This window comes from Phycodurus eques, chromosome 2 (genome assembly GCF_024500275.1).
Source record: "Phycodurus eques isolate BA_2022a chromosome 2, UOR_Pequ_1.1, whole genome shotgun sequence".
In the NCBI taxonomy this organism is placed as follows: domain Eukaryota; kingdom Metazoa; phylum Chordata; class Actinopteri; order Syngnathiformes; family Syngnathidae; genus Phycodurus; species Phycodurus eques.
The window spans coordinates 15,115,394-15,130,725 of record NC_084526.1 but is presented as its reverse complement, the minus strand read 5'-3'; the positions used below and the strand labels follow the sequence as shown (position 1 = coordinate 15,130,725).

The following is a 15,332-nucleotide window of genomic DNA, read 5'->3' as shown; positions in this document are numbered from 1 at the left end:
GAAAAACAATAACGACAAAGAAATGAAGGCCTTCACACCAATGTGCTTGTATCCTAAAAATATGCACTTGTTTCCGTCTTATCCAGATTCTGCAGAAGCCCTGAACAGAGATATGATCGTGGCACCGCCACAGAATTCGACGGTAGTGCTCGGTCGTCCAGCAGTGATGGAGTGCATGGCCCAGGGCCAGCCCAAGCCGCTGGTGTCCTGGAGCAGACAAGGTAACACCCCCCCATCCCCTTACAAAATTCTCTGACTTCATTCCCCTACTGTCTTCTTCTTTTAAAACGTGTTGATTACTCACTCATTGTCCGTCTTCCCAGAAATATCTGCGTTTGCATACCTGCAGGTGTAAATTTCACGAACAATAGACGTCACCTCTACTGTTCCATTGTTCTGTTGTGCGGTGCTTTCCATGAGGTGATTTGTCATATCAAGCTTATGCGCACCGCCATAGCACACACACACGTGCGCACAAACATTTTACCATTGCAGTTTTACTCTATGCACTTTTTTGAGAAGTACAGTATGCTAACCCAAAATAAACCTAATCTGAAACAAGTTATTAAAAAATATATTTTGAAAACTCTAATCTCAGTATTACATCACAGGAATGTATATTCTTAGTGCTCTTATACTAGTGTGGGCTGTACTCTAGATGAACAACACAGCACACCACACACATAACGATATCCGTCCTAGTACCAAGAATGACCTGTGACAGACATCCAGATTGCCTCAAAATTAAAAAAAAGAAGAAAAAATGGGTAGAAGTAGAAATAGAAAATGCTATCGTTACGTTTCATGTCACCACACACAACGATTTGCAATCGTAAATATTAAACGTTCAATATTTATGATTGTTGGCTTGTACCATTTTCCTAGCAGATTGAGGAAGGAAAAATCATTCTGGATAATAAATAGACCTCTGACAATCAGGCCTTGATTGCAAGGGAGGCCGAAATGTTCACATTTGGCCCAATTGTCGGAATTTGTTTACCCTGCTTAAGTTAATATTTAATGCATCCTCCCATATATCTTTAAAGTGACACAATCTAGTCAGATTGAGTATAAACGTTACGCCAAAAGTATTTTTATTGGTAAAAGTGGTCAATTTTGATTGACACAGGCAAAAAAAGTGTACCTAATATTGTGTCCAGTTCCCGGATGGAGGTTGACAGTCGACAGCCATTTTACTTGGATTTCTATTTTTTTTCCCTGTGGGAAATAATGGGAATTTGTTCCATGGTCAAACTCTGGGCATCGTAAACCTTGTACAGAACTGAACATGGAATTTAAACATTTACTGTCATACAAGTGTAAGTGTTGCAAAAACGGCCTAAGAAAAAGTAAAACAGGTGATGTCTTGTGAGGACACATTGCATGATAATGAGGAAAAAAGTGTCGCAAAGATTTCTCAACAAGCGAAACTCCCAGAGGTCTTTTGAGGTACATTAAGGAGTGTTGTTATTCAATCGTAAATGTTTTGTGATACAGAGTGGAACACAGAATTGAATTTTATTGTGATAAAACTTAAATCACCTCTTTCTCAGTGCCGCGTCTTTGACCAAGTACACAATTGTACCACCATTTTTTTGTGTCATCAAAAGCATCTTCACAGATGACTTATTTGTCTGCTTTGATCAGACGGGAAGTCCATTTCCACAGACGTCGTTGTCCTTGCCACTAACCTGGTGATCAGAGACACAAGGCGCGACCACGCGGGCGTCTACGTCTGCAGGGCCAACAAGCCTCGCACCAGAGAATTTTTCACCGCTGCTGCTGAGCTGCATGTGCCTGGTAAGTGACACTTCACATCTCCAGTTTCTAGATAGCCTCAAGTGAGCAAGTAATTGAACACAACACAGTGGTGTGCAAAGCGCCGGTGCTGCCTGGGGATAAGAGATGTATTTGATTCCCCTCGAAAACAATCGTCAACGAGGTGGGGGCATCAAAGTTTTATTAAGTTATAAAAGTAGCTAAAGTAGCACAAGAATGCAAGAAACGGTTCCAGTACGAAAGTCCTATATTATTCTCGAGAGGGGCTATTGAGGGAAACGTAACTAAGATAGCACTACAATGCAAGAGACGGGTCCAATATTCAAAATCCTCTAATCATCTCGGGTGTACCTTCAGGGGTTGAAGTAGCAAAAGAAGCACTAGAATGCAAGGCACATGTTCAATATTAAAAGTCCTGTGTTCCTCTATGGTCGGACTATAGGGGGGAAATTAGCTCAAGTAGCACTAGAATGCATAAGAAAGTCCCAATACCAAAAGTCCAGTATTCCTTGATAGAGGTACTTTTGCATATAACTGCAATAAAAGTAGCAATAGAATGCAAGGGGAAAGTCCAATCCTAATAGTCTTGTATTTATCGAGGGTGGGACTATAAGGGAAAAGTAGCTAATGTAGCACTAGACTGTATTCCACTTGGGAGGGTCTACAGGGGTTCAATGTTGCTAAAGTAGCACTAGAATGCAAGAGACATGTCCAATCCGAAAATACCCAAAATTCCCCAAGGCTAGCCCATCACTAGCATTGAAATAATGAAATTCAGAGTTCTAGTTTAATCTGCTGGTACACCTAATTACATTGCAGCTCATGTCACATTAAGTTCCATCAAGAGTCTCAAGGGAACACCTTGCAAATTCAGGTAATAATGAAGAGAGAGCAAAGGCCAGTGGCATTTTTGCATGAAGAAATAGAAGCTGCACCAACACCAAATATTACTTGGCATTAATTATCAAACTGAAATAACGTTCAGGCGATGTAGCAGATGTAACAGCATTTTTCTGGTTTCATCACACATTTGTCACTTGCCCACTTAACCTCTGTTTATGACAGTTACTAGTGCTTCGATACCCTAAGGGCAGCAAATAAATGAACAGAACATTTTGTTATTATGCCTGCATTTCTCCCGGGAGGGACTACAGACAGAACATAGCCCAGGACTCCCATTTGTTTAACAAATTCCAGCAGCACAAAAGCTACAAAAGCTAAAAGCCCCTAGAAGAGACAAGAGATACAGAATCAGAATCAGAATCAGAATCATCTTTATTTGCCAAGTATGTCCAAAAACACACAAGGAATTTGTCTCCGGTAGTTGGAGCCGCTCTAGTACAACAAACAGTCAATTTACAGAACACTTTGGGGACATAAAGACATTGACAAAAAACAATTGTTTGCAAAAAGATGCAGAGTCCTCTAGCACTTAGAGCAGTTCGAACGACTAATATTGCAATAGTCCGGTGCAATGACCATTGTGCAAAGGGCGCTGAGACTTCAAGGAGTGTATGCGGTTTAAAGTGACGAGTAGTGCGATCATCTGGGACAATGTTGGTTGTGCAAATGTTACAGATACTCCTCAATCAGTGTGCAAATGGAGCAGATGCTACTCTGGCATGAGTGGCCAGTATATGCAAATAGTGCAGCATGGTGAGACAACTACAGTACGTCAATAATAAAATATCTTAAATTCCTTAAGGCTCGCCTACACTTGGCATTAATTTAATAAGGAGTCGAGATTAATAAGGATTCAGAAATGAATTGTAAATATACAAACGTTTTTTTCCCAATATAGCAAATATAGCAATTTATATCAATACATGGTTGGGATTCACTGCCTCAGGCGATTAGTTTGTGTGTGATTAGTTGGGCAGCAGCTTGAGGGGAAAAAATTAAAAATAAAAATTTCATATTACAGACAAAAAATGAGGCAGTTACTAATGGCCGATTTAATGGCAAACTAGTAAGTTTATTAATGCTGCTTAGTTACCGTATGTAGTCAAATCACTACTATGTATTAAACACATTGTAAATGTAGTTAAACAGAAATAAAATTCCAAACAGAAAGATCTGAGATATAGCAGACTAGGTGAACTGTGATATGGCAGGGCATTACTGTGTTTAAATATCTGTTCCTAATATGTAGTCTGCACAGGCTAAAACCTTTTTGAAAGTTTGCATTCTTCTCCAGCACCTCCAGTCATTCTTCAGCCCCCAGAGACAGTGTCCCTCTCCCGGGGAAACACGGCTAGATTCGTGTGTAACAGCTCCGGTGAGCCTGCCCCGGCGTTGCGCTGGCTGAAAAATGGCCGGCCAATACGTTCCTTCCGACGCGCCAAGACCCAAAACCCTGGCGTCCTGCTCATCAACCAGCTGGCCCTTGAGGACGCAGGCTATTACCAGTGCATTGCTGACAACGGCCTGGGCACCGCCTGCGCCACCGCCAAACTCACAGTAATTGTGAGGGAGGGCCTCCCCAGTGCACCTCGACACCTCTCGGTCGCCCCTTATTCCAGCACCACTGCCCTGCTCACGTGGGAGAAACCAGAGTACAACTCAGCCCAAATCATCGGCTACTCAGTGCACTGCCAGCGGGCTGCAGGTGAGTGTGTATACATACATACAGTATGTACTTTATGTACAGTATGTATGTGGCCCGGGGTGTGTATTTGCTCAAATGTGGAGAATATCAGGCGTTTAGTAGAGGTAAAGTATTTATTAGAATCAGATCTTTGTTAAAGGTCCCATTTTTTGGGCTATTTAGACCTCCATACAATGACTCTCTAACATGGACTTAGTATAAAAGTGTCAATTTCATTTAAAAAAAACAACAACAAAAAAACACTGGTTTTGTCACACGTGTGTCCAGAAAAAGCCCTTCTGACAGCTCCTTCTGTTTGACCCAGTTTTGTAGCTACTTTGTCTATATTTGGCTAAGACTGCCACCTTTCCGCTGATTGCTTGCCTCCGTGTGAAAGCACACGTTTGTTTTGTTGACAGCGCTAGCTCAGAAGCAGAGAGGTAGCCAGAGATCTTCGCTAGTGACGTAGATAAGCTCGAGAAATTCTGATGTCCTGATTTCAGGCCTCTCGGCAGAAAAAAAACATCTGGAACTCAGGAATGCATGGCCGATTTTAATTCATATTTCACATTTACTGAGGCACAATAGAGACAATATTGCATCCCGAATACGATAAAAAGTTGGACAAAAAGATGCAGTTGTTCCCAAACAATCGGAGGAACAAGAGATAAGGCGACACAAGGCGCAGACGGATTCATCAGGGTCATTTAAACAATCGGAGGAGCGAATGACAAATGAGCCAGCACGTTGAATCTTCCAAACCCCCTCCCTGACCCATTAGAGCAAAGTCCAATGCAAAACTCCCTCTCTACTAGCCTAAATTCTCTGCTAGGTGTGACGGACAGGATGAAGACTATTGTCAATATTGGAATCCAACGCACACCACGCCAAGATCTTCCTCCCATCCCCCCTCGCCTGAAACCACCGTCCACTAAGATGCGAAGGGCCTCTCCTCCAATAACCTTATTGGAGGAGAGGCCTTATAACCTTATCTACGAATCTGACGGATATCTGCGGGGTCTTTTCCAGAATAAGTCAGAACCCTATGGAGATCAGGCATTTTTGATCCCTGTAATTACAAGGGACAGAAAGTTGGTCAAAGAAATCTATCCATCCATTTTCTGTACCGCTTTATCCTCACTCGGGTCGCGGGGGTGCCGGAGCCTATCCCAGCTATCTTCGGGCGGGAGGCAGGGTACACCCTGAACTGGTCGCCAGCCAATCGCAGGGCACATAGAAACAAATAACCATTCGCACTCACATTCACACTAAGGGCAATTTAGAGTCTCCAATCAACCGACCACGCATGTTTTTGGAATGTGGGAGGAAACTGGAGTGTCGGGAGAAAACCCACGCAGGCACGGGGAGAACATTCCAACTCCACACAGGCAGTGTCTAACCAGTCAGTGCCGCCTTGTCAAAGTTTATGGCACAAAAAAAGTAGAACTACAAACTTAGTGAGGATAAAATGTGCATCTATCAAACCATTGTCTCCAGTTATCTCTGCGAGACTAGCTCTTTTCAATATCAGGTCACTGGGTAATTAATCAATGTTGATTAATGACATTACAACCTCTGATTTGGACTTTTTGTTACTAAATGAAACATGGTTAACAGAAAGTAGCTGTAATACCATTTTAAATGAGGCGACACCAGCAAATTTTAATTTTATGAATAAGTGTCAAATAGGGAAAAAGGCAGCGGTATTGCTGTTGTTTTTAAGCCATTATTTCAGTGTAAAGAAATTATACTGGGTGATTTTAGCTCATTTGAATATCTGTTTTTTAGTTAAAGGTGACCCAAAGTTATTTTTTAAATAATTTATAGGCCTCCAAGATACATTAGAGCATTTATGGAGGACTTTTCAGAACTGCTGTCAGTTATTTGTACTGACTCCAACTATTTTGTCATAACGGGAGACTTTAACATTTATGTTGACAATAACATGGAAAAAAGATCTAAAGAACTCTCTGCTATATGAGACACGTTTGACTTTTCTCAACATGTTAAGAGTCCAACCCACACTCAGGGTCACATCTTAGACCTGGTCATCTCTGAGGATGTTGAAATTCTATCAATTGACATTAAGGATATGGCTATTTCTGACCATTTTTATGTGTTCTTTAAATTACAGAATCTTCCAAAAGTTCAGACAACCTCTATGTCTATTAAGAAAAGGTACATAAATGAGAGTACCGCCAATAAGTTTATGGAGACCATTGCTGTGCCACAAACTGTGAATGCTGAGACAGTTGATGAACTTTTGGATAATTTCACCTGTAAAATCTCAAATGTCATGAATGCTCTCGCTCCTATTAAAACTAAGACAATCTTGAGGCGACCTAGAACACCGTGGAGGAGCACAATGATGGTAAAGACCTCTAAAATCAAAGTGGAGGAAAGCAGAACATCAGTGGAGAAAAAATAAACTCCAAATTGACTATAACCTCTACAGACAAAGTCTTTGTAATTTTAAAACTCCTAACAGCAGATAAATGCAATGAATTTGCTTGTTATTTTAGTGCTAAAATACAATCCTTCAGGTTAAATATCACAAATAAGCAAAATGATAAATTGATACTAAATCTGAAGCCACCCAGGAAAAACTCTATTACCATGTCAGAATTTGATACAGTTATAGTTTGATACTGCAGAGAAAACGGTTCAGCAGCTGAAACCATCAACAAGCTGTCTTGACTCAATGCCATTTGACTTTTTCAAAGATATTGCAAAGTCTGTGCTAGCTGATTTGCAGCAAATAATCAATTGGTCACTTCAGTCAGGCGAGTTTCCTAGTTCTTAAAGTAGCTGCCATTAAGCCTCTGCTAAAAAATAGAGTGCTGGACGCTTCCATGTTAGCAAGCTATAGACCCATCTCAAATCTCCCTTTCATAGCCTAGATTGTTGAGAAAGATATTTTTTACCAAGTCAGCAATTTCTTGAATTTAAATGGACTTTTTGACAATTTTCAATCAGGGTTCCGAACTCATCACAGTACAGAATCTGCTCTTATCAAAGTGCTAAGTGATATAAGGTTGAATACTGACTCGGGAAAAGTGTCAATTCTGGTCTTGTTGGACCTCAGTGCTGCTTTTGATACGGTAGATCAGTGTTCCCAAACCTTCTGTGCACCGCTGACCGGTTAGGACTCGGCATTTTTCCCACAGACCGGGTGTGGTGGCGTGTGTGTGTGTGTGTGTGTGTGTGTGTGTGTGTGTGTGTGTGTGTGTGTGTGTGTGTGTATATATATATATATATATATATATATATATATATATATATATATATATATATATATGCAGGAGTGTGGGCCGGAGCTCCTCAATGAGAGTAGACTTTTAACTCCGTAAAAGTAGTTCTGCCTGTGTCGAGCTGCAACCTACGACTGTATCTGTATCAGAGCGTACTTGGTGCGTGAGAGTTAACTGTTGCGATAAACCCGTATTTTAAGTGGGACTCCTGAAATAGTTTTGTTTCCTTCACGAACGTTTCGTTCAAAAGAACAAATCTTTTCAGTAAATGTAATGAACTGAATTAGTTTATGAAATGATTTCGTTCTTTGAGCTCTCCCGCCGTTAGCCAGCCCGCTCGTACCGTAAACAGAAACATTCAAGCCGGCTGGGACCGGAAACGGAAGCGTTCTGTGTAGTCTCGATGTGTCAACTGAGACGCGCAGCTGGTGCGGCGGAGAAGATCCGGTCAATTTTCAAAATAAAACACATTGCCACATGAATTGCAATACAACAGAAATTATATAAATTGGTCATTCTTCCTCTGCAGCCCGGTAACAAATGCCTCAGGGCCCGGTACTGGTCTGCGGACCGGTGGTTGGGGACGACTGCGGTAGATCATAATATACTAATGAACAGGTTGGAAACGTGGGTAGGACTAAATGGAACAGTTCTTAAATGGTTCAGGTCCTACCTGGAGGAAAGAAGTTATTTTTTAACCATTGTTGTTCAATCTCATCGAATGGCAATGACCTATGGAGTCCCTCAAGGGTCAGTTCTTGGACCCCTCGTGTTCAGCCTGTATATGCTATCCTTGGGTAAAATTCTTAAGAACTTTAATTTTGACTATCAGAGCTATGCTGATGATTATATCTAGCAGTGTCTCCAGATGACTACAGTTCAATTGAGGTGTTGCGTCACTGTCTCAAACAAATAAATATCTGGATGAGCCAACATTTTCTTCAATTAAACCAGAACAAAACTGAGAAAATAGTTTTTGGCAATAAAGAAAAGAGTATTGCTCTTAGTAAATACCTGGAGTTTTTTACAAACCAAAGACCAAGTCCGAAACCTTGGTGTTCTGATAGATTCCGACCTGACTTTCAACAGACATATCAAATCAATTACTAAAACTGTCTTCTACCATCTGAAGAACATATCCAGAGTGAAGGCTTGCATGTGTCAAGCAGACCAGGAGAAGCTCATCCATAATTTTATCTCAAGTAGACTTGACTATTGTAATGGTCTTCTGACTGAACTCCCCAAAAACAGCATTAAACAGCTGCAGCTCATTCAGAATGCTGCAGCTCGGGTTCTGACCAGAACAAAGAGGTCAGACCATATTACTCCAATTCTAAAGTCTTTACACTGGCTTCCAGTTAGCTTTAGAATATATTTAAAATTTCTTCTACTGGACTATAAATCAGGCACGGTGGCCGACTGGTTAGAGCGTCAGCCTCACAGTTCTGAGGACCCGGGTTCAATCCCCGGCCCGACTGTGTGGAGTTTGCATGTTCTCCCCGTGCCTGCGTGGGTTTTCTCCGGGCACTCTGGTTTCCTCACTCATCCCTAAAACATGCTTAAATTGGAGACTCTAAATTGCCCGTAGGTGTGCATATGAGTGCGAATGGTTGTCTGTTTGTATGTGCCCTGCGATTGGCTGGCAACCAGTTCAGGGTGTACTCCGCCTCCTGCCCGATGACAGCTGGGATAGGCTCCAGCACGCCTGCGACCCTAGTGAGGATAAGCGGCTCAGAAAATGGATGGATGGATGGATGGATGGACTATAAATCACTAAATGGTTTAGGTCCTGAATACATGAAAGAAATGCTAATGGAATATAAACCCATTAGGGCTCTGACATCGACAGACTCAAGCAAACATGGTGAAGCAGCATTTAGCTATTATGCTGCACACAAATTGAGTAAGTTGCCAACAGAAATGACGTCAGCCCCAATTGTGCATATTTTTAAGTCCAGGTTAAAAACTCTTCAGGCTGCACGGTGGCCGACTGGTTAGAGCGTCTGCCTCACAGTTCTGAGGACCGAGTTTCAAATCGCGGCCCCGCCTGTCTGGAGTTTGCATGTTCTCCCCGTGCCTGCATGGGTTTTCTCCGGGCACTCCGGTTTCAGCCCACATCCCAAAAACATGCAAGGTCGATTGATTGAAGACTCTATATTGCCCTTAGGTGTGAATGAGAGTGCGAATGGTTGTTTGTTTTTATGTGCCTTGTGATTGGCTGGCAACCAGTTCAGGGTGTACCCCCCCTCCTACCGATGATAGCTGGGATAGGCTCCAGCACTCCCGCGACCCCTGTGAGGATAGCTGGTTCAGTAGATGGATAAAAACTTCTTTTTTCCCATTCATTTCTTGCATGCTTGTATGCTGTTCTAATTGTATTTGTCTTATTTTTTTTTGTCTTTGTTTTAAATGTTTATGAGCTGTTTTTTCTTTGTTTTTAAATGCTTTTAATCATGTACAGCACATTGAGTTACCTTGTGCATGAAAAGCGCTTTTCGTTGCTTTATACATTAGTGTTATATAGCTTGTCATTGAGAGGTGACTGTGGCTCAATTGGTAGATCGGGTTTCCAGTGACCAAAGGGTCAACAGTTCGAACACTGGCTCTGCTGTCAAATTGTCTTTGGGCAAGACACTGAACCCAAATTGCTTCCATTGATTCTGGCAGCTCCTTACATGGCAGCAACTGCCCATTGGTACATTAGTTTGTGACTCTGTAAAGAGCTTTGACCAGTGTGATAGTAAAAGTGCTATATATTAGTATAATATAAGTGTTATATATTAGTATAGTGTAAGTGCAATACATTTACCATTTATTGTTCTACACAGTACTGTTGTCTTTATAGTATTATTAATTTTATTGTATATTGAATTTACTGTTATTTTTTTAAATTACTTTTTATTTTTATTCCTTACAAATAAATTATACTGAAAATAAAATGCCGACAAATACACTATGCTGCATATTATGATAAGTACAGAGTATTATTGTGTTATGGTGTATGGCTCACTTAATTAAATGAATAATAAATTAACTTAAAATGTTGCTCTCCAAAATCTTTATTTAATTTATTCTTCCAACTTCAGCAGAATTTCAGCTTTACAGATGCCACGTGTGCTCTGCAGATGGTGTGCGACGCACGGTGGTGTCAGTCCTAGTAAAGATGATGACAGCCAACTCGTGGCAACAAATAGTACTCACTTGAATTATTTCTCAGGCTCAGACAACATGGAATACCAATTTGCGATGAATAACGACACCACGGAGTATCACGTCAAGGATCTTCTCCCCCACACCGCGTATACCTTCTTTGTGGTGGCTTACTCTCCCTTGGGAGCCAGTCGCCCGTCTCTGCCTGTTACTGTTGACATGCTTGAGGATGGTAAGTATCATAGCTGTGGGGGGGGGGGGCGGGCGCTGAATCTCAATTGTGTGCCCTGGCTTCGTTATTCTTTAACCTGGAAAGACTTTATGTCCTCATCTGTCTTCCAGTTCCTAGCGCACCTCCTCAGCTGTCAATAGCCAGCACGTCACCGACGGACATCAGGTTGATGTGGCATCCGTTGTCCTCGCAGCACAGTCGAGGGGCCGTTACCAGCTACCGTATCGAGTACAGCTCTCGAGATGATGGTGAGGTGTTATGACTGATGAACATCATGATTTATTACTTTTTATGCGTCTTTCATGACTCTCACCAGACACAAGTCTAAATACTTCTCCCTAGTGTATACACTATTTCTCCTCAAAGAAAGCAATAGCTTTTGAATCTGAATTATATTTGATTTAAGTAGTGTAAAACAGTGATTCCCAACCAGTGTGCCGTGGCACACTGGTGTGTTGTGCGAGATCAGTAGGTGTGCCGCATTAGATTATTAATTACTTTTACTTTTGGTGACTCTGAGAGAAAAAAAAAAAATTAAGTCAGCAGGTTCTAGAACAGCTCCAGTTCGAGTTTGAGTGCCTTACCTGTGCAAATTAGAAATCTTGACTTAAGACTTGTTTCTGTACTCTTACATTTGGTTAAACCACACCGAGTATGCAACTAGTCACTTGCTCCGCCTCACCCCCCTGACATATGGCTTTTGGCCTGTTTTAATGCCACTTCCCTTCCATTATTGTTTTGTGGTGTGTCGTGAGATTTTTTTACCGTAAAATATACGCCTTTGTTTGGGAAACACTGGTCCAAAAGATCTAATTGATATTTTTTTCCTTGTTAATCTTCTTAAAGGACACATATTGTACAATTTTTGCCACCGTTGAAAACAGCTCCCGGGTCTGACATGCTTTTGTCAAAATACCTCAAGGATCAAGAGTCTTATAACACTTTACACACCCTATTTCTTGTCATCTGCCTGAAATCTGCCTGTTTTTTAATGGGCAAGTCATAGCTCATACAAGTTTGCGCCATCTTTAAAATTTTGTAACTTAAAATTGTCCAAATCCTCAGTATTTCTGCCACTCAATAGTAAATATTCATAGATTTCTGTTGTTCTCCATTAAAGGAGGCTATTATCTTTGTGTTTATTCAAAATAAGACATTTAAAAACATCTGTTTTTACTTCGGAAAAATAATGATCACCATTTTTGCGTGTTTTCTGACATTAAGGACCAAACCAGTAACTGAATCCGATTCATCGATTCATCTCTAAAAAAATAATCAACAAATCAATTATTAAAATAATCATTATTTGCAACCCTAATCGGGACCAAAAATTACTCAAATGCAGATGAGCCCAGTCAATCCTTGTAAATTAGTCCACCGTGTTCATTTTCCGACAGCGGACACTGTTTACTCAGTGGAGGTGGCCGGTAATGAGACCCAGTTTACGCTCAGGGAGCTGCAGCCCAACCAGGCATACAGATTGAGAATAGCAGCTGGAACAGGTGTCGGCTTCGGTGTCCCGTCCGAGTGGGCACAGCACCAGACGCTGGCCCACTACAACCATACCAGCCACCGCATGGGTAAGCCTTATGACTTCAGACTTGTTGTGTGGGAATTCCCACATTTTGGGGTGAAGATTTATGTGTTTTTTTATCGAAGAAAGTCATATTTAATAGTGTTAGGTTTCACAATGCAGCCTGGTGGTGAATGTCCGACTTGTGAGAAGAGTTTTTTTTTTTAACACGCAGCGCACACTTATCTCAGCAAAGACGCTATCCGAGCACTCAGAGACATTAGTCGGTGGTGCGAACAATGCACGCAGAACAATGTGTCTGCCAAGCTTGACGGGAATTGCAAAGTATTGAACGTGAGCTTGGCAGCCATTCAAAAAAGATAAAAGGACAGACACATTTTAATATGAGGAAAAAATGCTGCTATGTCAAGCTCTTTATTCATCTCTAGCGAGTGAGCATAATGAATGCGGGCATTTAATAACGTCAGAAAGAGGTGTCTGCCCACCACACTGACACACAACACGTCAAGTCATGTTGACTGTGTAGGTACTTCATAGCCATTAATTAGAAGACAAAAGGATGATACGTTTTTATGTTTGTTTTCTGTTTAACCCTTAATGGATGTGAGGGAGATTTTCTGACAGTATTACATCCATCCATCGATCCATCCATCCATTTTCTGAGCCACTTCTCCTCACTAGGGTCGCGGGCGTGCTGGAGCCTATCCCAGCTATCATCGGGCAGGAGGCGGGGTACACCCTGAACTGGTTGCCAGCCAATCGCAGGGCACATAGAAACAAACAACCATTTGCACTCACAGTCACACCTACGGGCAATTTAGAGTCTCCAATGAATGCATGTTTTTGGGATGTGGGAGGAAACCGGAGTGCCTGGAGAAAACCCACACAGGCACGGGGAGAACATGCAAACTCCACACAGGCGGGGCCGGGGATTGAACCTGGGTCCTCAGAACTGTGAGGCCAACGCTCTAACCAGTCGGCCACCATGCCGCCGACAATATTACAGATAATATTAATTATATTGATTGTTTTTAGGATTACAGTCTCTGTTCCCTGGAGGAGCACACAAAGCTAATTTGTTCCACACCTTTGCTCCGGGCGACAAAAAAACAAAAAAAGTCCCATTAAATTTGTATCCAAACATAAACTGATGTAATCAATTTGGTCTGCTATTTGTCCACCATTTAAAGCGTGAAGCAAAATTGTGCAACTTATACTGTTTTCTGCAAGGGTGACTTGCTATTAAAATGATAACTTCCACACAGTGCGGTATAAACTACTATAATTCAAGCTTAAATTACTCACCTCAATTCCAATTAAGTTAGGACATTGTGTAAAACATAAATAAAAATACAATAGAGTGATTTGCAAATCTTTCCTATACTTATGTACTTCAATTGAATACACCACAAAGACAAGATATTCACTGTTCAGACTGATGCACATTTTGAATTTGATGTCTGCAACACCTTCCCAAAAAGCTAGGACAGGAGTATCAAAAGACTGGGAATGTTGAGGAATGCTCAAAAGCACCTGTTTGGAACGTTCCACAGGTGAACAGGTTAGTTAGAAACAGGTGAGTGTCATGATTGGGTTTAAAAGGAGCATCCCCGAAAGGCTCAGTTGGTCACAAGCAAGGATGGGGCGAGGTTCGCCACTTTGTGAACAACTGCGTGAGCAAATAGTCCAACAGTTTTAAGAATGTTTTTCAACGTACAATTGTAAGGAATTTAGGGATTTCTGCACATAAGCAGCAAAGCCGAAAACCAACATTGAATGCCCGTGACCTCAGGCGGCATTGCATTAAAAACCGGGATCACTGTGTAAAGGATATTTCCGCGAGGGCTCAGGAACACTTCAGAAAACTGTTGTCAGTTAACGCAGTTTGTCGCTACATCTACAAATGCAAGTTAAGACTCTACTATGCAAAGTGAAAGCCATATATCAACAACATAGAAATGCCGCCGGCTTCTCTGGGCCCGACCTCATCTGAGATGGACTGATGCAAAGATGAAGAAGTGTGCTGTGCCCTGACGAGTCCATATTTCAAATTGTTTTTGGAAATCATGAACGTCGGGTCCTTCGGCCCAAAGTGTTAGTGCCTGTGGCATGGGTAACTTGCACATCTGTGACGGCACCATTCATGCTGAAAGGTACATACGGGTTTTGGAGCAACATATGCTGCTATCCAAGCAACATCTTTTTCAGGGACATCTCTGCTTATTTCAGCAAGGCAATGCCAAGCCACATTCTGCACACGTTACAACAGTGTGGCTTTGTCATAAAAGTTTGCAAGTACTATACGGGCCTGCCAGCAGTCCAGACTTGTCACGCATTGAAAATGTGTGGCGCATCATGAAGAGCAAAATACCGCAACGGCGACCCGTCAAGCCAGAATCGGAAAGAATTCCACCTACAAAGCTTCAACAATTAGTGTCCTCACTTCACAAATGCTTGTTGAATATTAAAAGGTGATGTAACAGAGGTAACAGAGGTAAACATGTGCCTGTCCCAGCTTTTTGGGAATGTGTTGTGGGCATAAGTTTCAAAATGAGGGAATATTTGCACACAAAAAAAGTTTATCAGTTTTAACATTTAATATCTTGTGTTTGTAGTGAATATAGGTTGAAAATTATTTGAAAATCATTGTATTCTGTTTTTATTGACGTTTTAAACAACATCCCATCACATCTGCCTCACACTTCTGAGGACCCGGGTTCAAATCCGGCCTTCCCTGTGTGGAGTTTGCATGTTCTCCCCGTGCCTGTGTGGGTTTTCTTTGGGTACTTTGGTTTCCTC

At 41.7% G+C, this 15,332-nt stretch overlaps 1 protein-coding gene across 1 annotated transcript in view; it reads left to right on the top strand.

Annotated features, from left to right (window-relative positions):
- igdcc4 (immunoglobulin superfamily, DCC subclass, member 4) overlaps nt 1-15,332 on the top strand; it is a 115,807-nt gene that overhangs the window by 75,700 nt on the left and 24,775 nt on the right. The window contains exons 5-10 of the mRNA XM_061701670.1: nt 87-221; nt 1,648-1,800; nt 3,977-4,387; nt 10,835-10,999; nt 11,110-11,247; nt 12,397-12,579. Of these exons, the coding sequence (XP_061557654.1) occupies nt 87-221; nt 1,648-1,800; nt 3,977-4,387; nt 10,835-10,999; nt 11,110-11,247; nt 12,397-12,579 (1,185 nt within the window). The remainder of the gene's footprint in view (nt 1-86; nt 222-1,647; nt 1,801-3,976; nt 4,388-10,834; nt 11,000-11,109; nt 11,248-12,396; nt 12,580-15,332) is intronic.